General features: G+C 47.3%; 1 protein-coding gene and 1 pseudogene across 1 annotated transcript; one reads left to right on the top strand and one right to left on the bottom strand.

Annotated features, from left to right (window-relative positions):
• Positions 1–1,447: 1,447 nt before the first annotated feature.
• LOC105731737 (palmitoyl-protein thioesterase ABHD10, mitochondrial-like) lies at positions 1,448–2,552 on the top strand (annotated as a pseudogene).
• A 6,415-nt stretch (positions 2,553–8,967) lies between these two features.
• CENPS (centromere protein S) lies at positions 8,968–21,786 on the bottom strand. Its single transcript, XM_064363251.1, has 5 exons — positions 21,656–21,786; positions 17,650–17,773; positions 16,840–16,873; positions 10,998–11,064; positions 8,968–9,501 (listed from the first exon to the last, which is right to left on the bottom strand). The coding sequence occupies exons 1-5, from the start codon at positions 21,704–21,706 to the stop codon at positions 9,361–9,363; spliced, it is 417 nt and encodes a 138-aa protein (XP_064219321.1). The 5' UTR covers positions 21,707–21,786; the 3' UTR covers positions 8,968–9,360.
• Positions 21,787–24,547: the final 2,761 nt, after the last annotated feature.

Here is a 24,547-nt window from a genome sequence, read left to right as displayed (position 1 = left end):
TGAGAGCTGCATTTTCAACAAGCAGCACCCAGGCGCTGCTGGCCCTGGGGCAGCCCTGGTCCAGTGTTTTTTGTTGGTGGTGGTTTTTTGAGACAAAGTCTGTTGCCCAGGCTTGAGTGTAATGGCGTGATCTCGGCTCGCTGCAACCTCCGCCTCCTGGGTTGAAGCGATTCTCCTGCCTCAGCCTCCCGAGTAGCTGGCATTATGGACGCGTGCCACTGTGCCAAGCTAAATTTTGTATTTTTAGTAGAGATGGGGTTCCACCATGTTGGCCATGCTGGTCTCAAACTCCTGATGGTCCAGTGTTTTCTTTTTTTCTTTTGAGACAGAGTTTCGCTCTTGTTGCCCAGGCTTGAGTGCAATGGCTCAATCACAGCTCACCGCAACCTCCACCTCCCGGCTTCAAGCGATTCTCCTGCCTCAGCCTCCTGAGTAGCTGGGATTACAGGCATGTGCCACCATGCCCGGCTAATTTTGTATTCTTAGTAGAGACAGGGTTTCTCCGTGTTTGCCAGGCTGGTCTTGAACTCCCAACCTCAAGTGATCCACCCACCTCAGCCTCCCAAAGTGCTGGGATTACAGGCGTGATCACTGCTCCTGACCACCCGCTCGTGGGTCATTGGCCAGTACTTTTCTTTCAAATGAAATCAAAATTAGTGTGCCTCACCCCGACTAAGGATAAATAATGTTTCGCGTTGTGTGTGTGTCGCGTGTGAGATGTACTGGTACTGCAGGGCAGTCAGTCTGGGAAGCAGTACCCGGCCCTGCCCTCAGCCAGCTCCCAGGGCTCACTCTCCTCCCAAGGCCGGAGCCACTGCTGAGAGTGCAGGACACAGAGCCCCTCTCTGTGCCACCCACTGGCTCTTCCTCACAGGCCCTCATCGCTGAACCACACAGACAAATGCACAGACCCCTTCGCCCAACCGGACAGTGAGTAAAATCCAAAACATCTGCTCAAGCCTACTACAGATGACCAGTGTCCAAGGTAAAGCTCTAAACTGAAGGAATGCACCCCAAAACTGACAGCACTTTCTAGAAGGGAACATACTTGTTTTCAGTTTTCCCAAGTCCTGGTTTACACCTTCACAAGGAAAATCTCAATTGTGAATTGAATTTGCCAGTTTTTTCGCTTACGCTACAATCCTAGGTAGGATCAGCACGGCCTGCTGGCCAGAGGCTTACACATCGTATGTGGCTTCATCTTTTATTTCTGTATCAAAATAATTCCCACAAATGACACTAAAATTTTGAGTTACTCTTACAGACGAGACAGTCACAGCAGCTCAGCCAGCTTTTGTTTTTGAGATGAGTCTTGCTCTGTCACCCAGACTGGCCTGCAGTGGCATAACTTCGGCTCACTGCAACCTCCGCAGGGATCGAGACCATCCTGGCCAACATGGTGAAACCTCATCTCTACTAAAAATACAAAAACTGGACAGCCGGGAAGATGGCAGTTGCACACATGGCCACTGTGGCGGCCTGGGTACCTTGTCGGAGCTGGGGCTGGGCAGCCATCCCCTTCGGTCCCTGCTGGGGCCTCAACACGCTGCTTGCACCAAAGCCTCAGTGGGTGCCATGGTGGCTTCCAGCTTGCAGATAAAAGACATCATTCTCTTTCCTTAATCGACTAGAGTCTCCAAACCTGGCTTATAAGAGGCTAAAAGGCAAAGTCCAGGAATTTTATCTTCATCCCTGGCTATATTTCTAATTTTTTTTTTTTTTTTTTACAGACGGGGTTTCACCACATTGACCAGGCTGGTCTTGAACTCCTGACCTCAGGTGATCCACCCACCTCGGCCTCCCAAAGTGCTAGGATTACAGGCGTGAGCCACCGTGCCTGGCCACCGGCTATAATTCTATTATGAATGGTACAAAAGCATTGGCGATTGAGTTTTGCAAATCTCTAGGTCACGCCTACATAAGGTTTGATTACTTAGTAGTTAGAAGTTCAGATGGTAACCTGGAGGAACGGACGCTGGGGAAATGGAGAAAAGATGATCTTTCTATAATTGACGACTTAGCCGAAGGGCCACAGATTCATGTTGGATCTAGCCTCCGGCGGTGGCTTATGCTTCATGCTGCAATTGCACGACCAGAAAAGGTTATGGCTCTTATTGGTGTAGCTACAGCTGCAGATGGCTTAGTGACACAGTTTAATCAGCTTCCTGTTGAGGCAAAAAAGGTGTGTGGAGCATGCCATCAAAATACCATGAAGAAGGAGTTTATCACATTCAGTACAGTTTCATTAAAGAAACTGAACACCACTGCTTGTTACACAGCCCAATTCCTGTGAGCTGCCCTGTAAGATTGCTCCATGGCATGAAGGGTGATGCTGTACCTTGGCATCCACCGAGTACTCAGCACAGATGCGGATGTCATCCTCGAAAAACACAGTGATCACCGAATGAAGGAAAAAGCAGACATTCAACTTCTTGTTTACACGATTGATGACTTAATTGACAAGCTTTCAACTATAGTTAACTAGTATCACGTTTAGTTGGTATGTAAACTAATGTATCCAGAAGATTGAAAGAGGGACGGCAAATGAAAGATCCCGATACTTTAGGTTTTTCTCTTACCTCTATTTTGTAAATATCAGATGAGTATTTATTTAATGATGTATTTGCACGATAACACAAATTGTGAAGGACCAGCTACTGTCTAGAAAATTTTCTCCTTCCTTCAGTCCTTGATTTTTTCATTAAAGTATTTCCTATTTTTTTATTCAAGAAAAGTTTGCCTTTCTTACGTTTCTGTTAGCTATGTCAGCTCTTAATCGCATCCTTTTCTAATTAGGATTATTAATAAAGCATGAATATTTTGTTTTTATTATAGATGGAAGTTTGTAACATTCTGATTTTAAAATGCAGTTCACAAAATATAAGGAAATTTTTATCGAAGTAAATTTGAAATGATTGGAGAAATTTCAGAAGCATAATAAAGTTCACAGTAAGGATAATACTTTATAATATATAAAATATAATTATATGTATGTTATATATATATGTTATATAAGCTGCACATTGTATTCAAACTTAAAATTAAGGCTTTACTTTTTTTTAAAGGCCCAAAACTACAGTGATGCAAGGAGCTATTTCTAAATTTTGGCTAATTGTCATATATTTAAATGGGGAATTTCATCTAAAACAATGAGGTAGCATTTTAATATTCTGATTGGTAAAACTAAAGAGGAAATTGATCTTTATATATTAAAAAAAAAAATTAGCTGGGCTTGCTAGCGAGAACCTGCAGTCCCAGCTACTCGGGAGGCTGAGGCAGGAGAATTGCTTGAACCAGGGAGGCAGAGGTCGCAGTGAGTCAAGACTGCACCACTGCACTCTAGCCTGGCAACAGAGTGAGACTCCATCTCAAAAAAAAAAAAAAAAAAATTAGCCAGGCATGGTAGCACATGCCTGTAATCCCAGCTACTCGGGAGGGTGAGGCAAGAGAATCACTTGAATCTGGGAGGCAGAGGTTGCGGTGAGCCGAGATCACACCATTGCACTCTAGCCTGGGCAATAAGAGCAAAACTCTGTCTCAAAAAATAATAACAAAATAAAAATAAAAATGAGGGTTTCAAGAAGGTAGCAAACTTTGGGAGGTGGAGACAGGAGGATCACCTAAGCCCAGGAGTTCAGGACCAGACTGGGCAACATAGTAAGACCCCATCTCTACAAAAAAATTTTTTTTAACTTAGCCAGGCATGGCAATGCACACCTGTAGTCCTGGCTACTTAGGAGGCTGAGGCAGAAGGATCACTTGAGCCCAAGAGTTCAAGACCAGCCTGGGAAATATGGCAAACCCCATCTCTACAAAAATTAGCTGGACGTGGTGGTGCACACCTGTGGTCCCAGTTACTTGGGAGGGTGGGCGGAGGTAGGAGGATCCCGGAGCGTGGGAGGTCAAGGCTGCCGTCAGCCAAGATTGTGCCACTGTACTCCAGCATGGGTGACAGAGTGAGACCTTGATGAAAAAAAAAAAAAAAGAAAAAAGAAAACCTAGTCAGGTGTAGCAATACACACTTGTAGTCTCGGGCACTTGGGAGGCTGAGGCAGGAGGACTGCTTGAGCCCAGGAATTCATGGCTGCAGTGAGCTGTGATCATACCACTGTATGGGTGACAGAATAAGAGCGCAGCTCCAAAAACAAAAAAGGCCAGTTCAGTGACTCATGCCTATAATCCCAGCACTTTGGGAGGCTGAGGCAGGAGGATCCCTTCAGCCCAGGAGTTCGAGACCAGCCTGGGCAACATGGCAAAACCTCACCTCTACACAAAAAAAAAAAAATTAGCTGGAGGTGGGGTGCACACCTGTGGCCCCAGCTACTTGGGGAGCTGAGGTAGGAGGATCATCTGAGCATGGGAGGTGGAGGCTGCAGTGAGTGAAGATTGAGCCACTGCACTCCAGCATGGGTGACAGGGTGAGACCTTGTCTCAAAAAGAAAAAAAGAAAAGAAAACTCAGCCAGATGTGGTAATATACATCTGTAGTCTTGGGTACTTGGGAGGCTGAGGCAGGAGGATTGCTTGAGTTCAGGAATTCGTGGCTGCAGTGAGCTGTGATATACCACTGTACTGCAGCCTGGATGACAGAGCAAAAGCCCATCTCAAAAAAGAAAAGAAAAAAAAAAAAAGCCAGGTGCAGTGACTCACACCTATAATCTCAGCACTTTGGGTGGTTGAGGCAGGAGGATCACTTGAACCGAGCCCAGGAGTTTGAAACCAGCCTGAGAAACATGCTGAGACCCCATCTCTATAAAAAACCTAAGAAATTAGCCGGGCATGGTAGCACATGCCTGCAGTCCCAGCTACTTAGGAGGCTGAGGCAGGAGGATCACTTGAGCCTGGGAGGTTGAGGCTGCAGTGAGCCATGATCGTGCCACTACATTCCAGCCTGGGCGACAGAGTGAGATCCTGTCTCAATTTTTTTTTTTTAAAAAAGCACAAAGTCTCTGAAACTTATACAGCTACTAGAGTTGCAAACCCAAGATGAAAACCCCGATCTTTCCACCTTTGGAAAGTGTAGTATCTATTCCCTAAACTGTTCTTGATGAGTTTTAAATTTTATTTTTTAGAGTTGGGGTCTTATTCTATCCCCCAGGCTGCAGTGCAGTAGCACAATCATAGCTCACTAAAGCCTTAACTCCTGGGATCAAGCAATCCTCTGCCTCAGCCTCCTGCATAGCTAGCTGGGACTATAGGCATGCATTTGCGTGCCTAACCTTTTTTTTTTTTTTTTAAGAGACAGGGGTCTCACTGTGCAGCCCAGGCTGGTCTCAAACTCCCAGGCTTGAGTGAATCTCCTGCCTCAGCCTTCCAGGTAGCTGGGACTACAGGCACTACCCACTGCACGTGGCCAATAAGGACTTTAAAGAGAGCTTATCCGAAAATGAAACTGCTAACACGTGGGTCTTTGGCTGAACACAAGATGGACGGCTTTATGACTCACTCTTTGTTCACTGATAGGACACACAGATATTATTAACATGAGGACAAGTGCTGAGCCACCTGCAGACCCGAAACCACGAAGTGTGAACTCAGTGCTCTACTACAGCCATAGCTTAGCGCCTCCCTTTCAGAGTCAGGCTGTGGGGTGTCTTGTGCTGATCGGATTTGGGCACAGATGGTATAAATTCTACCCCAAATGCATGCCCTTTTCTCTCACCAATTCTAGAGTGAGCAGCCCCGAATCTGAACGCTGTCTCCTAACTATAGCCCGGTGACCCTGGGCAGCTGGTTAACCACATCAAACTTCCATTTGCTCATCAGGAGAAGGTGGAGAATCAGACCTACACTAACAAAGTTGTGGAGATCAGTGAGGTAATACGTGGAGTACCCAGTGTGTGCCTGGCACACAGAAAGGGCTCCACAAATGCCTGCCTGTTCTCTTCACCGTATTGCCACAGCATAAAGGGAAAGGCAGGCCTGGACCTCTAAGAAACCCAAGGGCATGAGAAGACAGTAAGACTGGCACCCTTGGGAGCGTTTTCTCTCACAAACCAAAACAGGATGTCATGCCAAAGTCTTCTGATCTAGCAGTCCCAGATTTTCCCCTCAAGCAAAACTTCCCTGAGCAGAACCATAGCTTTGTTACAAAATAGAGAAAAGTCACGGCCAGCCAGATGCAGTGGCTCACGCCTGTAATCCCAGCACTTTGGGAGGCTGAGGCAGGAGGATTACCTGAGGTCAGGAGTTCAAGTCCAGCCTGGCTAAAATGGTGAAATCCCATCTCTACTAAAAATACAAAAATTAGCCGGGCATGATGGTACACACCTGTAGTCCCAGCTACTCAGGAGTCTGAGGCAGGAGAATCACTTCAACTCAGGAAGCAGAGGTTGCAATGTGCCAAGATCACACCACTGCACTCCAGGCTGGGCGACAGAGGAAGACTCTGTCTCAAAAAAATAAAAATGAACTGGACCCCTTCCTGACAAATTAACTCCAGATGGATTAAAGACTTAAACAAAAGACCTAACACCATAAAAACCCTAGAAGAAAACCTAGGCAAAACCATTCAGGACATAGGCATAGGCAAGGACTTCATGACTAAAACACCAAAAGCATTGGCAACAAAAGCCAAAATAGACAAATGGGACCTAATCAAACTCCACAGCTTCTGCATGGCAAAAGAAACAGTCATTAGAGTGAACTGGCAATCAACAGAATGGGAAAAAACTTTTTTGCAATCTACCCATCTGACAAAGGGCTGATATTCAGAATCTACAAAGAACTAAAACAGATTTACAAGAAAAAAAAAAAATCCATTCAAAAGTGGGTGAAAGATATGAACAGACACTTTTCAAAAGAAGACATGTATGAGGCCAACAAACATGAAAAAATGCTCATCATCACTCGTCATTAGAGAAATGCAAATCAAAACCACATTAAGATACCATCTCATGCCAGTTAGAATGGCGATCATTAAAAAATCCGGAGACAACAGATCATGGAGAGGATGTGGAGAAATAGGAACACTTTTACACTGTTGGTGGGAATGTAAATTAGTTCAACCATTGTGGAAGACAGTGTGGCGATTCCTCAAGGACCTAGAAACAGAAATTCCATTTGACCCAGCAATCCCATTACTGGGTATATATCCAAAGGATTATAAATAGTTCTATTATAAGGACACATGCACATGAATGTTCATTGTAGCACTGTTTACAATAGCAAAGACTTGTAACCAACACAAATGCCCATCGATGATAGACTGGACAGGGAAAATGTGGCACATATACAACATGGAATACTAGGCAGCCATAAAAAATGATGAGTTTGTGCCCTTTGTAGGGACATGGATGAATCTGGAAACCATCATTCTCAGCAAACTGACGCAACAGAAAATCAAACACTGCATGTTCTCACTCATAGGCGGGTGTTGAACAATGAGAACACATGGACACAGGGAGGGGAGCATCACACACTGAGGTCTGTTACGGAGAACTAGGGGAGGGACAGCGGGGGGTGGGGAGTTGGGGAGGGATAACATGGGGAGAAATGCCAGATATAGGTGATGGGGAGGAAGGCAGCAAACCACATTCCATGTATGTACCTATGCAACAATCCTGCATGTTCTTCACATGTACCCCAAAACCTAAAACGCAATAAAATATTTAAAAAAAAAAAAAAAAAGTGCCGGGCGCGGTGGCTCACGCCTATAATCCCAGCACTTTGGGAGGCCGAGGCGGGTGGATCATGAGGTCAAGAGATCGAGACCATCCTGGTCAACATGGTGAAACCCCATCTCTACTGAAAATACAAAAAATTAGCTGGGCATGGTGGCACGTGCCTGTAATCCCAGCTACTCAGGAGGCTGAGGCAGGAGAATTGCCTGAACCCAGGAGGCAGAGGTTGCGGTGAGCCGAGATCACGCCATTGCACTCCAGCCTGGGCAACAAGAGCAAAACTCCATCTCAAAAAAGTAACAGAAACTGTTTCTAAAGAAAATCACCTTTAAAAAGTGAAAAGGGGGCCAGGTGCAGTGGTTCACATCTGTAATCCCAGTACCTGGGGAGGCCGAGGTGGGTGGATCACAAAGTCAGGAGTTCGAGACCAGCCTGACCAACATGGTGAAACCCTGTCTCTACTAAAAATACAAAAATTCGCCAGGCACAGTGGTGTGTGCCTGTAGTCCCAGCTACTTGGGAGGCTGAGGCAGGAGAATCGCTAGAACCCGGGAGGTGGAGGTTGTAGTGAGCCAAGATTGAGTCACCACACTCCAACTGGGACAGGGTGAGACTCTGTCTCAAAAAAGAAAAAAAAAAAGTGAAAAGGGCCCTTCCCAAACATATGCCCTTTAACATGGTGACCATAGGCGGCATGTTTTTAAAAACACCAGCAGTGGCTGGGTGCAGTGGCTCACACCTGTAATCTCAGCACTTTGGGAGGCCAAGGTGGGCATTCCACAAAGTCAGGAGTTCGAGACCAATCTGACCAACATGGTAAAACCCTGTCTCTACTAAAAATACAAAAATTGCTGGGAATGGTGGCATGGACCTGTAGTTCCAGCTACTCAGGAGGCTGAGGCAGGAGAATTGCTTGAACCTGGGAGGCAGGGGTTGCAGTAAGCCGAGATCGAACCATTGCACTCCAGCCTGGGCGACAGAGTAAGACTCTATCTCAAAAAAAAAAAAAAAAAAAAAGTAACCAGAAAAGCTAAGTAAATTTTTTTTTTTTTTTTTTTTTTTGAGGCGGAGTTTCGCTCTCCTTACCCAGGCTGGAGTGCAATGGCGCGATCTCGGCTCACCGCAACCTCCGCCTCCTGGGTTCAGGCAATTCTCCTGCCTCAGCCTCCTGAGTAGCTGGGATTACAGGCATGCACCACCATGCCCAGCTAATTTTTTTTTTTGTATTAGTAGAGACGGGGTTTCACCATGTTGACCAGGATGGTCTCGATCTCTTGACCTCGTGATCCACCCGCCTCGGCCTCCCAAAGTGCTGGGATTACAGGCTTGAGCCACTGCGCCCGGCCAGTAAATTGTTTTATTCATCTTTCAGAGATTGTCATTTAGCCTAGAAAATCACATCAAAAGATGAATAACTGATTTTTGCTTGAAAAAGTCAACCATGTTTAATTGCTCACACAATTTTAATTGCAAGATATATAATTTCCAATATATACCATTCAATTACACACCATTTTTATGTGCTGGAATGAGACCCGGGAGTATTTTGCTTATGACTTTCCTGTCCTCTTAAACTAGCTTTTGCAGTTAACAATGTGGAGAATTCAGCACAAAAAGCCGCCTTAGCCTTTCTTTTCTTTGTAATCACTACTTATTCCTTCAAAGTTCCCTTTGCAGCCGTATGCATTTCCAGGTCGCTCTCCCTGTGGAAGGCTGCATTTTCCACGCAGCAGGAGACTTTACTGCTCACTCTCCACTACTCCAGCCTCGGCCAGCTCTCTTGAATTGTGGTTTCCATCCTCTGACTTCTTTTTCTTCCGTGCCTTTCGCTCTAGGTTAATCTGAGCAATCTCTTCACTTTTGTCTGTGATGTATTTTAGCTACACACACACAAAAAAATCTGTATTTCTAACTGGTTGTAATCCTGTTACAAACCTAAAACAAATAAACAAAATTAAACCCTCCACAACCACCATTGACTCAAAGAATTTGGACAGAAACACCTGGGTTATATTTCTTAAAATTAAATACAGCTTCAATTTTTTTTCTTTTTTTTAAGTTCTTTGTAGATATGGGGGTCTCACTATGTGGTCAGGATGGTCTCAAACTTCCAGGCTCAAGCAATCCTCCTGCCTTGGCCTCACAAAGTTCTGGGATTATTGGTGTGAACCATTGTACCCAGCCAATAAGCCGTGTTATTATTAAAAGCTGTGGCCGGGTGCAGTGGCTCAGACCTGTAATCCCAGCTCTTTGGGAGTCCAAGGCGGGCAGATCATTTGAGCCCAAGAGTTTGAGACCAGCCCAGGCAATATGGTAAAACCCTGTCTCTACAAAAAATACAACAATTAGCTGGGCCTGGTGGTATGCACCTGCAGTCCCAGCTACTTGAGAGGCTCAGGTGGGAGGATCACTGGAGCCCAGGAGACCGGGACTGCAGTGAGCAATGACTGCACCACTGCACTCAGCCTGGGTGACAGAGTGAGACCCCCATCTCAAAAAAAAAAAAAAAAGTCGTAGCACACGCCTGTAATCCTAGCACTTTAGGAAACCAAGCTGGGAGGTCTGCTTGAGCCCAGGAGTTCAAGAACAGCCTGGGCAACAGAGACTGCATGTCTAAAATAAAAATTGAAAAAAAAAAAAAAAAGCTGTGAGCTTTAAACAGTATCTGGAAAAGTTCCCATAAACTGCTATACAAATTCGTTCATTCAACGATTCCTTAAGCCCCTCCTGTGTGCCAGGACTGCTCTAGGCAACACAGATGAAGCAGAGAACAAAGAGACAAAAGCCCCGGCCCTCATGATGCCCACATTACACGAGGGTCCCCCACTGCTTTAGTGTCTAGCATGAGACTCAGTCAGGAAATGTCCCAGGCCTGGCTCTGCCATTGGCCACAGCACTAGCCCGGGATGACCAGTACATTTCCAAGTCTCCACCTGAACGACGGAGGCTTAGTCAAAATGATTTCTGGACTTGAAAAAATGGAAAAAGTGCTTTTTCCTGCATATCCAGCCATACAGAAACTCCTTCCATACCTGGCTCATTCAGAGAATTGTGAACACAGTAACAAAACTATCCCTACAGACTCTAGTCTCTGACATCATGTTGTAAATGAAACATGGGGCCAAAGTTTTGCGGTATTACAGAAAAGGCAAATTATAAAACCCAGAGAGTGCTGATTAGAAAATTTCAAATTGGCTTAGCAAAATCCATCATAATGAAAGCCAGACTGTAAATTACAGGCAGGTCTGAATGGTTCAACCATCTCTAGTTTTTAATGCAAGGTGCCCTGGGGAATAACTTCATGGCTTCAAGTGATTAATTGGGAATAATGTATTCTGATGGGAAAGGGGAGTGAGGAAAGAAATTCATCTCTCACCAGTGAATTACTCCTCCTGGCTAAGAGCTTCACATCTTCAGTGTTAACTGTGGTTCTTCTTGCATGTCTGCAGAAAGGGCAGAAACAAGTCACCGAAATGTTTGGTATTATTTAAAGTTTTGATGAAACACAAAAGTTCACGGTCAGACTTCAAAGTAGCAGGGATCTCTAAGTAGCCCGTCCTTTTAGATAAAGGGCATTAAGCAAAAGTGACACAAAAATTAGTGAAGTTCCTGAGACCCCAATTAAGTAAAGAGATGGAGAAAGCAGAGGCCCATCTCTCCACCTCCGCTTAGGGCCAAGGGTACCCGAAGAGTAAAAATGCAGACAGGAGGGCTGAGGGCTTAGAGCTCTTCCAAACGTGGCTTGCTTGGTCACAGCTAAGGCCACAGAAAAAGCAAGGTCAGTGTACAGCTGTAGTGCAGAGAAAATCAGCCTCACAATAGAGAGCACCTGCTTAAACAGACAGGAAACAGAAGAACAAAGAGAAGCTCCACAAAGCATGGCTTTATTCCATCAAGATCCTGCCTTTCTCCAAGGGCTAACTTACAGGAAAGAGTATATGCAGATGCCTCCTAATGCCCTATTCCCAACAAGTAACTAATGGGTTCCCTCCCCAATAACCCAGGTAAAAGAACATCCTTTAAACTGGAGTCTGCTTCTTGCTCACAAGTTGGACTCAAATTCTCATTCTAGTCCTTTTATCTTTGCTAGGAAAGATAATTTGAGGCAATAAGTTCTATTCAATAATATATTACTCCAATTACACCCTTTCTTGCCATTTCTAACCTCCCCACAAAATACACAGGTACTTTGGAAGCAGGAATAAATAGGAATCTTTGCATCCTTAATACCTGGCAAAGTGGCCAGCACACACGGTGAGTCCCTACTCAACAACTGCAGAGGTAAAAGATAAATCCACACAGAAATGACTCTCCATAATTTGGCCAAATTAATCCTTCACATTCTGCATATATTGATATACAAATATCACGTGTCATCTCATTATGACTGACAATATTTGCTTGTCCTGAGATAATACCCACTTCAAGAGATAACTTTCTAATTAGCAACCTGCAAGGAACACAGGAGAGAAACAGAAGCCACAAAGAAGGAGGCCAGTCCAAAGATGTTCCGGGTGGAGAATATTAAGTGCCCATGGACGGTGTGGCCCAGTCTCAACCTCACAGCCAGGTTGCTGTCTGTATTTACATTCTTCTTAAAGTACAGTAAAAGGAATATGTGAAGGGAATAGGCATAATGAACTGTTTACAGAGTGAACTTATCTGTTTACAAGAAAGTGTTTAGTAAACAATGTTCTCAGTCCTCCCCACCACTTCAGCGTGGCCTCAGCTATCTCTGCACTAAGGCCCTCAGTGGAGGGGCGGCGCATCCTCTGCCAGCCACTGCGTATCACAGACTTTCCTAAGTCAAACCTCCAACTCCAGAAAATTACTCTAGCTAGGAAAAATAAAAAGCAATTTTTCACATAATACGCTTTGTAACACAGGCTTTAAAGATGATTCCCAAATGTTCCCAGAATTTATTTCCTATAAAATATGTATCTTCTTCAAAACGTTTGATTGTTAACAACACTAGGAGACTAGAGATTTCAAAGCTAAAGAAAGAAATTCACAACTCAGGCCAGGTGAAGTGGCTCATTCCTGTAATCCCAGCACTTTGGGAGGCTGAGGTGGGCGGATCATTTGAGGTCAGGAGTTTGAGACCAACCTGGCTGACACAGGGAAACCATGTCTCCATTAAAAACACAAAAATTAGCCAGGCACAGTGTCAGGTGCCTGTAATCCCAGCTACTCGGGAGGCTGAGGTAGGAGAATAGCTTGAACCCAGGAGATGGAGGCTGCAGTGAGCCAAGATCACCCCACTGCAAAAATAAATTCACAACTCAGATTAGCAGCTGCTTTCCAAAGTCTGCAGGTGAATTGATTATTTAGAATTTAAATGTGTATTCTCTGGCCAGGTGTGGTAGATCACGCCTGTAATCCCAGCACTTTGGGAGGCTGAGGCAGGCAGATCACCTGAGGTCAGCAGTTCAAGACCAGCCTAGCCAACATGGTGAAACTCTGTCTCTACTAAAAATACAAAAATTAGCAGGGGTGGTGGCATGTGTCTGTAGTCCCATCTACTCAGGAAGCTAAGGCAGGAAAATCGCTTGAACCCGGGAGGCGGAGGCTGCAGTGAGCCGAGATTGAACTGCTGTACTCCAGCCTGGGTGACAGAGTGAGACTCTCTCTCTCAAAAAAAAAAAAAAAAAAAAAAAAAAACGCCAGGCACAGGCACAGCAGCTCGTGCCTATAATCCCAGCACTTTGGGGAGGCTGAGGCGGGTTGATCACAAGGTCAGCAGATCAAGACCATCCTGGCCAACATGGTGAAACCTTGTCTCTACTAAAAATACAAAAAAAAAATTAGCTGGGCATGATAGTGCACACCTGTAGTCCCAGCTACTGGGAAGGGTGAAGCAGGAGAATTGCTTGAACCCAGGAGGCAGAGATTGCAGTAAGCTGAGATCGTGCCACTGCACTATAGCCTGGGTGACAGTGTGAGACTCCCATCTCAAAAAAAAAAAAAAAAAAGGCCAGGCACGGTGGCTCATGCCTGTAATCCCAGCACTTTGCGTGGCTGAGGCAGGTGGATCACCTGAGGTCAGGAGTTTGAGACCAGCCTGGCCAACAGGGTGAAACCCTGTCTCTACTAAAAATATAAACATCAGCTGGGTATGGTGGCAGGCACCTGTAATCCCAGCTACTTGGGAGGCTGAGGCAGGAGAATCACTTGCACCCAGGAGGCGGAGGTTGCAGTGAGCTGAGATCGTGCCGTGGCACTCCAGCCTGGGCGACAGAGCAAGACTCCATCGGTTGCCCCTGCTCTCAAGTCTACCTCCCACTCCAATAAAAATAATAACAATAACAATTTAAATGTGTAGTCTCACAGAAACTTCTCATAACAAGCGCACCAAAAAGAAAAAGATTCCAGGCACGGTGGCTCAGCTCCTGCCTGTGATACCAAAACTCTGGGAGGCTCACTGGAGCCCTGGAGCTCTAGGTTGCAGCGAGCTATGATCCTGCCACTGCACTCCAGCCTAACAGACACCTTGTATCAAGCAAAAAAGAAAAGAAATAAGAAAAAGAAAACAAAGTTGTCTCAATGAAACAATGTTACAAATACTGGTTAGGTTCCCAGGCCAGCCTACAGAGACTACTTAATACATAGTTGACTTGAAAACAGAACATCTTTCTCAAACTGGGGTGATAATAGTCTTGGGAGTAGAGAAAGTGTGACAGGGACAACTCAAATCCACAAGATAACTGAAGCTGACCTTCCAGGAATATCAGTTTTATTCTGAGATAAACTTTAAAACAATGCTTTTTTGTATGAAAGCAAACTGGAATTCAGACAAAGGATGAGTCTTCAAAGAAAACCTGTACTTGTGGGTTGTACCAGGAAGAGGGGGTGCTTCCCTGCCTATAGCTGCACCCCAGACTCCTGGAGCCTCATCACTGAACTCTGCACTCACTCAGTTCTCAGAGTCAGCCGCTCCACAAACTTTTTTTTTTTTAAAGAGACAGAGTCTCGCTCTGTTGCCCAGGCTGGAGTGCAGTGGTATGACCTCGGCTCACTGCAATCTCCAACTGTTGAGTTCAAGCAATTCTCCTACCTCTAGCTGGGACTACAGGTGCACATGACCACTCCAGGCTAATATTTCTTTTTTGTATTTTAGTAGAGACAGAGTTTCACCCTGTTGCCCAAGCTGGTCTCGAACTCCTGAGCTCAGGTGGTCAGCCTGCCTCAGCCTTCCAAAGTGCTAGGATTACAGGTGTGAGCCACCGCTCCTGGCCTCCACAAACTCTTTTATGTAAAAGATGTCCTTCCTTGTGGAGCTTACAGTCTAAGACTCTCTCTCTCTCTCTCTCTCACATACACACACACACACTCACACACCACTTTCCCTGCTAGTACCCAGCAAAAGAAAATCAACCTTTTGCCAGGCACAGTGGCTCACACCTGTAATCTAGCACTTTGGGAGACCGAGGCAGGCAGATCACTTGAGGTCAGGAGTTCGAGACCAGCCTGGCCAACATGGCAAAACCCCATCTCTACTAAAATTAGCCAGGTGTGGTGGTGCATGCCTGTAACCCCAGCTACTCGGGAGGCTGAGGCAAGAGAATCACTTGAACCCAGGAGGCAGCAGTTGCAGTGAGCCAAGATTGCACTACTGCACTCCAGCCTGGGCAACAGAGTGAGACTCTGTCTCCAAAAAAAAAGAAAAAGGGTTAGAGGCGGTGGCTCACACCTGTAATCCCAACACTTTGTGAGGCCAAGGCAGGCGGATCACTTGAGGCCAGGAGTTCAAGAACAGCCTGGCTAACACGGCAAAACCCCGTCTCTACTAAAAATACAAAAAATGAGTTGGGCATGGCGGTGGGCACCTGTAATTCCAGCTACTACTTGGGAGGCTGAGGCAAGAGAATCTCTTGAACCTGGGAGGCAGAGGTTGCAGTGAGACAAGATAGCACCACTGCACTCCAACCCGGGCAGCAGTGCAAGACTCCATCTCAAAAAAAAAAAAAAAAAAAGCAATCTTTTATGTACTTTTAAAAACAGAATATCTGAAAGCCTAATGTGTTACTATGCTGTTTCTAATTTCATTTTGTTTACAGAATTTTTACAGAAGTATTTTCAGGCTGGGCGTGGTGGCTCACACCTGTAATCTCAGCATTTTGAGAGCCCAAAGCAGGAGGATTGCTTGACCCTAAGAGTTCAGGAGCGGCCTGGGCAACATAACAAGACCCTATGTCTCTTACGTATATTGTTTTTAAGTATTTTAAATTTTCGTTGCTTCCCCCCACCACAGCTAACAAAGAAATAGCAAATAAAGGTGATAAACATGTTTTACCGCAGAGGAGGGCCACCCACCAGGGCAAGCGCCTGAATCCACAGTGACTAAGCCACATGAGCTATCGGTATCCCTTCACACGATCTTATCCCTTCTGGCCAAGCTGAAGATGCTAAGCGGTTTTCAGGGACGAATATCCAAAGGAATAGGACAGATTGAGAGCTTGCTCTCTGAGAACCCACTGCTTTAATTCATTCCAAACATGCATCTGAGAAACAAAGAGCTAACCGGAGCAAGGTGAAAAGTAAGGGGTGTGGGAGAGGCTGGCACCGAATCCAAGTGGCAGCAAATTAGAAAGCTTTCGCCCTTTCAGGCCTTCGTCATTCAAATTGCTTCATAAAAGCAATTCGGTGCAATTGTTTTCAATTACCTGCGGTACTAATTGAAGAGCTGAGCATAAATCACCTGTAAAAGCCGAGGCTTTAGCAGCTGAAAGCAAGTCACCCACTTTCCAAGGAGTGTGTCTCACTCGGAACAAATGTGGCAAATGAAAGCCCCTGGCTGCCATTCTGTGTGCACCTGCAAGCAATTACCTCCGGGACCCGCTGCGGCTCCCTCCGCGAGGGGCGGCCACCCCCAGGCACTGTGTTCTCAGACCCTGAGCAATCAGACCACCCAGCAACATGGTTTTTCACACAGGCACCCCATTCAGAGTCCAGGAGACAGTATTCACACCTTTTTAACTTAGAACTGAATAACCTGGGTTAACAGAAAATACTTGGAAAACTTTAAAAAATGCCCAAATAAGTCTGAATCACCGTGATTGAAGCAGGCGTCGTGTTCTTGCAGAACCATCATTAGAGACCAGCCTCCACAAAACACACGGAAAACTGAATAGCTAGAGCTCTCCTGAAGTACCCCACCAGATGGAGAGCTCCAGAGAACTAGACACACGCAGCGGCGGATAATCAGGTTCTCTACCCACCTTGCAAACATTTCAAGGTCTTTGGCAAAATTTTCTGAAAGAGAAAAAAGATACACACTTTAGGTTCCCTCCCATCCGATTTCAGAAGCAGGAAAAGCGATGCCTTGATTTCTAGAGCCAGTGCAGTGACTAATACGACAAACCCCCTCAAAGGTGAAGAGGCGCTTCCAGCAGCCCCGCCATTCCGTAAGAGCTTTTAGCTTTTTTATTCACATGACCCCCCTGTCCTTCCCAGAGCCCTCCACCCTTTATTACAAGCCTTCTATTAATTGTGACTACACCTCTGGCTTCTAGAAACTATCCTTTAACTTCCGCGATAGTTAAGGCTTTCGAGGTCATTCATTTCCCCTCTGAAGTTAAGCAAATACGGATGCTACAAGCTCGGCTGTCAAAGACAACTACGGGTGACATAAAAATGTTACAAAGCACTGAAACAAAAAACTTAATGTCTAATGAGATTCCAGCCATCAGGGCAGTTTAACACACACTAAAATAAAGGCGTGAATGCCCCAGTGTTAGCATAATAGGAAAAACATACTTCTTTCCATAAAATATACAAATCTCAAAGCCAAGAAGCGTTTCATGAAGAATGTATGATGATGACAATGTTCTCGGTCAGACTCGCCACAGTTCCCACCCACGCACCGCTCCCACCCACGCACCGCTCCCACCCACGCACCGCTCCCACCCACGCACAGTTCCCACCCACGCACGGCTCCCACCCACGCACCGCTCCCACCCACGCACGGCTCCCAGGTCAAATCGACCTTTGGGGATAGAGACATGGCTAGGGAGGCCAACGCTTCATACCACACTGTCGAAAAGTCAGCTCCGAAATGGCCGCAATGGTTTGTTTGCTGAACTGCATCTCTTTGTCCAAGGCAACTTCCTCGCAAAGACGACCCACAGTGTAGTGAACTGCTGCCTTTAGCCTCTGGGGGAAAAAATCGAAATATTTCATGGGTAAGGTTGCAAATAAGAGCTTTTCAAGCCTTAAAAAATTAAGACAAAGGAGAGGGTCTGCTAAGCCTAATTCCTCTGGCACTTTCCATGATGGCTGAGTGGCTTTTCAAGTGTACTAATAAGTTAATGAGACCCACTGGAGTGTGACTTGTGGAAACATTACCTCCTTGTTAACGGTTATGATTTACAGCAGATAAAGATAAGGAATTAGATGGCAAGTCAGCGGGAAGACAGACAGGTCAGACCGGTGCCTGCCAAGGCCCCGGGTGGTTTTACTCACTGATTCCAAACCATCTGCACACGGAGCTCTGACTGAGTAAAGGCACATGCTAGGTGTCTGGGAAACAATGAGAAACCAGGCAGGGAACTTTGCCCTTACGGCGGTTAATCGAGTAAATACAGAAGGTCCCATCCCTCTGCCGTAAGCCCCTGGCAGCCCCAGGCCTGCATGTCACAGAGGACAAAAGTACATGACAGGCTGAGTGTGGTGGCTCACACCTATAATCCCAGCAATTTAAGGTGGGTGGATCACAAGGCCAGGAGTTCGAGACCAGCCTGACCAACATGGTGAAACCCCATCTCTACTAAAAATACAAAAAAAAAAAAAAAAGCCGGACACGATGGCACACACCTGTAATCCCAGCTACTTGGGAGGCTGAGGCAGGAGAATCGCTTGAACCTGGGAGGTGGAGGTTGCAGTGAGCCGAGATCATAGCACTGCTCTCCAGCCTGGCGACAGAGCAAGATTCTGTCTCAAAAAAAAAAAAAAAAAAAGTAGAGAACAACACAGGAAAGGCTCAAGAGGGCACACCCGCCCCCTCCCGATCTGGAGGGTTGGGAGGCCACCCCCACAGGGCCCTCACTGTCCCTTGGCAACCCTTTTTGGTACTGAAAAACATCTCTCTGCCTCTTACAGAAAAGTGCCGAGAGGGGAGGAAGAGCCTCGAGTGTCAGACAAGCTAAGCAACAGTCTTGGCCACGTGTCGACAGAGTTCTGTTGAGCCCACCTGTGGGTGCTCTGTCTCGGTGCCGAAGACAGAGCTGAGCTGCACATGGTGACAGCTGAACCTGCAAGGGAAGAAAATCTACCAGCAAGTGTTCAATGCATAGGCCAGAGGAGGAGGAACTGTAAAAAGCACAAGTCTACCCTTGGATAGAGGACAGGCAGACGAGGAGGGCATCTGCTTTCCTGAATTTCAGACCTCACAAGACCAGATAAATTGAGGCCTTTGGTAGGAGGAGAGCCAAAGAGCCATCATCAACCTGGAAGGCATGAAGATTACAGGTGTGATCACTGCACACTACAGCCTCGAACTCCTGGGCTCAAGTGAACCTCCTGCCTCAGCCTCCAGAGTAGCTGAGACTACAGGCCCATACCACCCTGCCCAGCTCAAGGTCATCTTTTCTGGGTATAGGTGGGGGTCAGGGTACAGGATATGAATTCTTCTGAATGCTCTTGGTTCCAGGAAGTTTTCTCAGACCTTCCTCCTCCTCCTCCCCTCCCCATGGCTGGGCTGGGGGCATCACTGCACTTAGAGACTAAATCACCAAACTCCTCAAGGGCAGGACCCTGTCAGTTGTGTTCACTACTGTCTACCAACTGCCAAGAACAGTTGTTTACGTGAATGGAGGGGAATCTTCTATAGGCTCATCACAGCTGAGGGGCAGATTTCTCAGCCCATCTTTGCAGCTTCATTTCATCAGTAAGCATTTGTTGTCTATTGAGAGCTAGGCTCTGTTCTGGGGACTAATTACACAAAAATGAAAAGAGCGGGTCAGGCACAGTGGTTCACACCTGTAATTCCAGCATTTTGGGAGACCAAGGCGGGCAGATCACTTGAGGTCAGGAGTTCAAAACCAGCCTGGCCAACATGGTGAAACCCCGTCTCTATTAAATATACAAAATTGGGCCGGGTGCGGTGGCTCACGCCTGTAATCCCAGTACTTTGGGAGGCCGAGGCGGGTGGATCACGAGGTCAAGAGATCGAGACCATCTTGGTCAACATGGTGAAACCCCGTCTCTACTAAAAATACAAAAAATTAGCTGGGCGTGGTGGCGCGTGCCTGTAGTCCCAGCTACTCAGGAGGCTGAGGCAGGAGAATTGCCTAAACCCAGGAGGCGGAGGTTGCGGTGAGCCGAGATCGCGCCATTGCACTCCAGCCTGAGTAACGAGCGAAACTCGGTCTCAAAAAAAGAAAAAAAAAAAAAAAAAACATACAAAATTAGCCAGGTGTGGTGGCTTGCGGCTGTAATCCCAGCTACTGGGGAGGCTGAGCAGGAGTATCTCCTGAACCTGGGAGGCAGAGGTTGCAGTGAGCTGAGATCGAGCCATCGCACTACAGCCTGGGCAACAAGAGGGAGACTCCGTTTCAAAAAGAAGAGGGTAGGGAGGACCAAAGAGACAAGATTACTAAATGCAACGCCTCATCCTTAACTGAATCCTGGATGAAAGAAAAAAGTGAAAAGGAACATCTTTAGGACAAGTGGGAGCACTTGACAATGGACTGCACATTCAATAGTTTTATCAATATTAAAGTTCCTGAGTGGGACAATTTATTGAGATGATGTAGAAGGATGCCTTGGGCTTTGTTTGTTTTTTAAGATGTTGTTTTGTCTCGCTCTATCATGCACGCTGGAGTGCAATGGTGTGATCTCGGCTCACTGCAACCTCCACCTCCCGGCTTCAAGCAATTCTCCTGCCTCAACTTCCTGAGTAGCTGGGATTACAGGCACCACACCCGGCTAATTTTTGTATTTTTAGGAGAGGGGGTTTCACCATGTTGGCCAGTCTGGTCTTGAACTCCTGAACTCAAGTAATTGAGGTGCTGGGATTACAGGCATGAACCACCATGCCCAGCCAAGTGCTGGGATTACAGGCGTGAGCCACCGTGCCCCCAATGCCTTGTTTTTGAGAGATATGTACTAAAGAATTAAAATTTAAAGGCGAAGTGTCAAAATATTTGCAATTAATTCTCCGATGAAGGAAAAGAAAGGGAGCAAACAGCAAAATGCTAACTAGTGGTGGAATCGAGGTGACAGGCATCTAGCCGTTCAGTACCAAGTTCCTGCAACTTTTCTGAAGGTTTGAACTTCTCAAAATACAAGGTATAGGGTAGACAGCTGCTGCAATTTAACTTTGTAGAGCGGAAACTCCCGCGTCTGGAGCTCATTGCCGCGTTTCTTCAGTCCGTCCTCTTTAAGGTTGCCATTCCGGGTCCTGCTTTTCGCCTCTTCACAGCACTGTAACGTTCTCAGCCTCTGCTGCTCTGTAAGCCCGGCGCTTATGAAAGGAACGAATGGGATGCCCGCAGCTACCCTGACAAGTGGTTATTCTTACAACGATTTTGCAGAGGAAAAAAACTGCGTTTGGGCCGAGTCAGTACAACCACGAGTTGGCAGAGCGGAGATTCGAACCCACAACTAAGCCTGGTCCGCACCTAGTCCCAGCGGCGCAGCCCCTCATCTGTAACAAAGGGCCGACGCCTCCAGGATCAGCGTTCCAGAGCTCCGACCCGCGCACCGCGCTACGGGTGTCACCTGTAGTGTCTCTAATGCCAACGTTCCACCCTCATGACAACCCCATCTGAGAAGGGGAAACCGAGGCTTCATCGCAAAGCCAGAAAGTGGCCTCTCGCCGCCAGACCCCGGAGCCCGCGCGCTCCCCTAGAACCGCTTCCTCCGGGGCCGGCGCAGCCCAAGGTCCGACGCGTTGCCGCGGAAACCACATCCCAGAACCACCCGCGGCAGCAACCACGCCCCGATGAGAGGCCGCCTGGGGCCTCGGGGTCCTTTTCTCTACGGAAACTCGGCGCCGTTCCGGCCCAGCCCAGCCGGGCCCCCGTTTTCCTGTACCTGTTGGTAAGAAAATCGTTGCTGCTCCTCGGCCTCCGCCTCCTCTTCCATCTCTGCGGGCCGACCCTGGGCAAACGCGCGAGGGCTGACAGCAGCGGTGGTACGCTGCCGGGTCGGATTTTCCCGCCGCGAAGCGGGCGACGGGCCGCGCGAGGGGACAAAGTACGCAGCTCCGTCCTGTCTCGCGCGCCCCCTAGCGGCGCTCCGCGGAAGAGCCTCCGCGGTCGATCTCCAGCACCCAGCTCAGCTTTCTCTGCGGAGATGGAGCTGGCGGGGCGAGGCGGGGCTTGACCGCCAGGGTCACTGCTGCACCCCAGAGCCTGACTCAGCGCCTGGCACAGAGCTCAACACCACTCTCCGCGAAACACGTGTGTGCATAGTGCAAAGTTCCAGTCGAGTGTAAAGGATGCAGAGCCCACGATGTAACACAGTATACATTATCATCAGTACACACTCTAGAACTCCCTGCACCTGTACCTCAGGTGTATCTTGCAAAATCCACCATCAGCTTTATCACTCTGTCACCAGCAAGAGCATCACAAAGTCAAACTACCATGAATGAACGCCCCGTGACTTCATTCAGAGAGTGAAACAGGAACCGCCCCCTTGCCATTCATTGACAGAGAAGTATGGTCCCGACACCAGTGTTACTACTTATCCTTTACGTTAACAATGAAGTGAAAGCATCAAACCCAATTTTGGTTTGTTTTTGTTGTAGTTTTTTTTTGTTTTTTGTTTGTTTTTTGTTTTGAGACGGAGTCTCACTCTGTCACCCAGGCTGGAGTGCAGTGGTGAGATCTCAGCTCACTGCAACCTCCGCCTCCCGGTTCAAGAGATTTTCCTGCCTCAGCCTCCTGGGTAGCTGAGACTACAGACATACACCACCACACTCAATCATTTTTGTATTTTTTAGTAGAGATGGGGTTTCACCATATTGGCCAGGCTGGTCTCAAACTCCTGACCTTGTGATCCGCCCACCTTGGCCTTCCAAAGTGCTGGGATTACAGGCGTGAGCCACCACACCTAGCCTGTTGTAGTTTTTTGAGAGGCAGGGTCTCACTCTGCTGCCTAGGCTGGAGTGCTGTGGCTCTACCAAGGCTCACTGCAGCCTCAACCTCCTGGGCTCGGGTGATCCTCCCACTTCAGCCTCCCAAGTAGCTGGGACTGCAGGTGTGCACGAGTACATGGCTAATTTTTATTTTTTGTAGAGACCAGGTCTCACTATGTTGCCCAGGCTGATATCAAACTCCTGGCCTCAAAGAATTGTCCCATCTCAGCTTCCCAAAGTGGTGGGATTACAGGTGTGAGCCACCACACCCTGCCTGTATTTCTAGGTTTTTATTTTTAATTTATTGCCTATATTTCTGTATTCTGCATTTGTCACAGTAGGTGCTACTTTTAGAATGGAAGGGAAGGCCAGGCGCAGAGGCTCACACCTGTAATCCCAACACTTTGGGAGGCTGAGGCAGGCGGATCACAAGGTCAAGAGATTGAGACCATCCTGGCCAACACGGTGAAACCCAGTGTCTACTAAAAATACAAAAATTAGCTTGGCATGGTGGCACGCACCTGTAGTCCCAGCTATCTGGGAGGTGAGGCAGGAGAATTGCTTGAACCTGGGAGGCAGAGGTTGCAGTGAGCTGAGATCATGCCACTGCACTCCAGCCTGGAGACAGGGCGAGACTCTGTCTGAAAAAAACAACAACAAAGACTGGAAGGGAAGCACATAAAGCCACTCCTTGTCTTCCTTTCCCAGGGACATCCCTCAAGTTCCCTAAACTTGCCAAGGGCTGAAACCCAGATCAAAGCTTTTTGGAGGTTCAGCCTTCTGAGGACTTTCCTCTGCATCTGCTCAGTGGGTGGCATCTAGAAATGACAGGTACTGCTCGCCTCTTTCCACTCTCCCTGAGGACATCCCAGTCTACCTGGACAGTCCTCCGGGGCCAAGCAGGGCAGGCCTCTGATGGATTTTCCTAATGGGCTGGGCAGGCAGGCCGTCCAGGGTGAGCCCAGGCCTGCAGCAGGAGAGAAGGCCAGGCGCTGGGTGGTGAGCCGCTCCGCTCAAGAGCACACCGCGGCTGCAGAGCCCAGCTCCCTCTCTCGAGCATGGTGACCCCAAGCAAGTCACAGGACCTGGCCAAGCCTCATGTCCCTCATTTATCAATTGGGGACAGTAGTTCCAACATCACAGGCTAGGTGTGAGGTCTCAACAGTTGCCTCACATAAGAGCTCAAGAAATAGTAACAATTCGTCCTGGCAGTTCCTGTGCTCGTACCTCTGTGTTCCCTCATTTTAAAGCAGTTGCTTCCCAGGATTAAAGAACATTATTCCAGTAACATGCATGCAATACAGAGGCATTTAAGAGTCTGAGAGGCCAGGAGCAGTGGCTCATACCTGTAATCCCGGCACTTTGGGAGGCCAAGGCACTTGAGGTCAGGAGTTCGAGACCAGCCTGGCCAAGATGGTGAAACCCCATCTCTACCAAAAAATATAAAAATTAGCCAAACACCGTGGCACGTGCTTGTAATCCCAGCACTTGGGAGACTGAGGCCGGAGGATCGCTTGAACCCAGGAGGTGAAGGTTGCAGTGAGCTGAGATCATGTCATTGCACTCCAACCTGGGCGACGGAGCAAGACTCTGTCTCAAAAAAAAAAAAGTTCTGAGAAAAAGGTCGAGGACTGTTATTCGTTACAAAAAATAGAACTGGATGTGGTGGTTCAAACCTGTAATCCCAACACTTAGGGAGGACAAGGCAGGATGATCACTTGAGCCCAGTTCAAGGCTGCAGTGAGCCATGATCACACCACTGCATTCTAGCCTGGGTGACAGAGCGAGACCCTGTCTCTAAAAAAATAAATAAATAAATAATGGAAAAAGAATATATTCATGTT

The sequence above is a fragment of the Aotus nancymaae genome, unplaced genomic scaffold (assembly GCF_030222135.1).
Source record: "Aotus nancymaae isolate 86718 unplaced genomic scaffold, 86718_ANA_hifiasm-v0.15.2.pri h1tg000053l, whole genome shotgun sequence".
NCBI classification, from domain to species: Eukaryota; Metazoa; Chordata; class Mammalia; order Primates; family Aotidae; genus Aotus; species Aotus nancymaae.
This window is presented reverse-complemented; position numbering and strand designations above follow the sequence as displayed.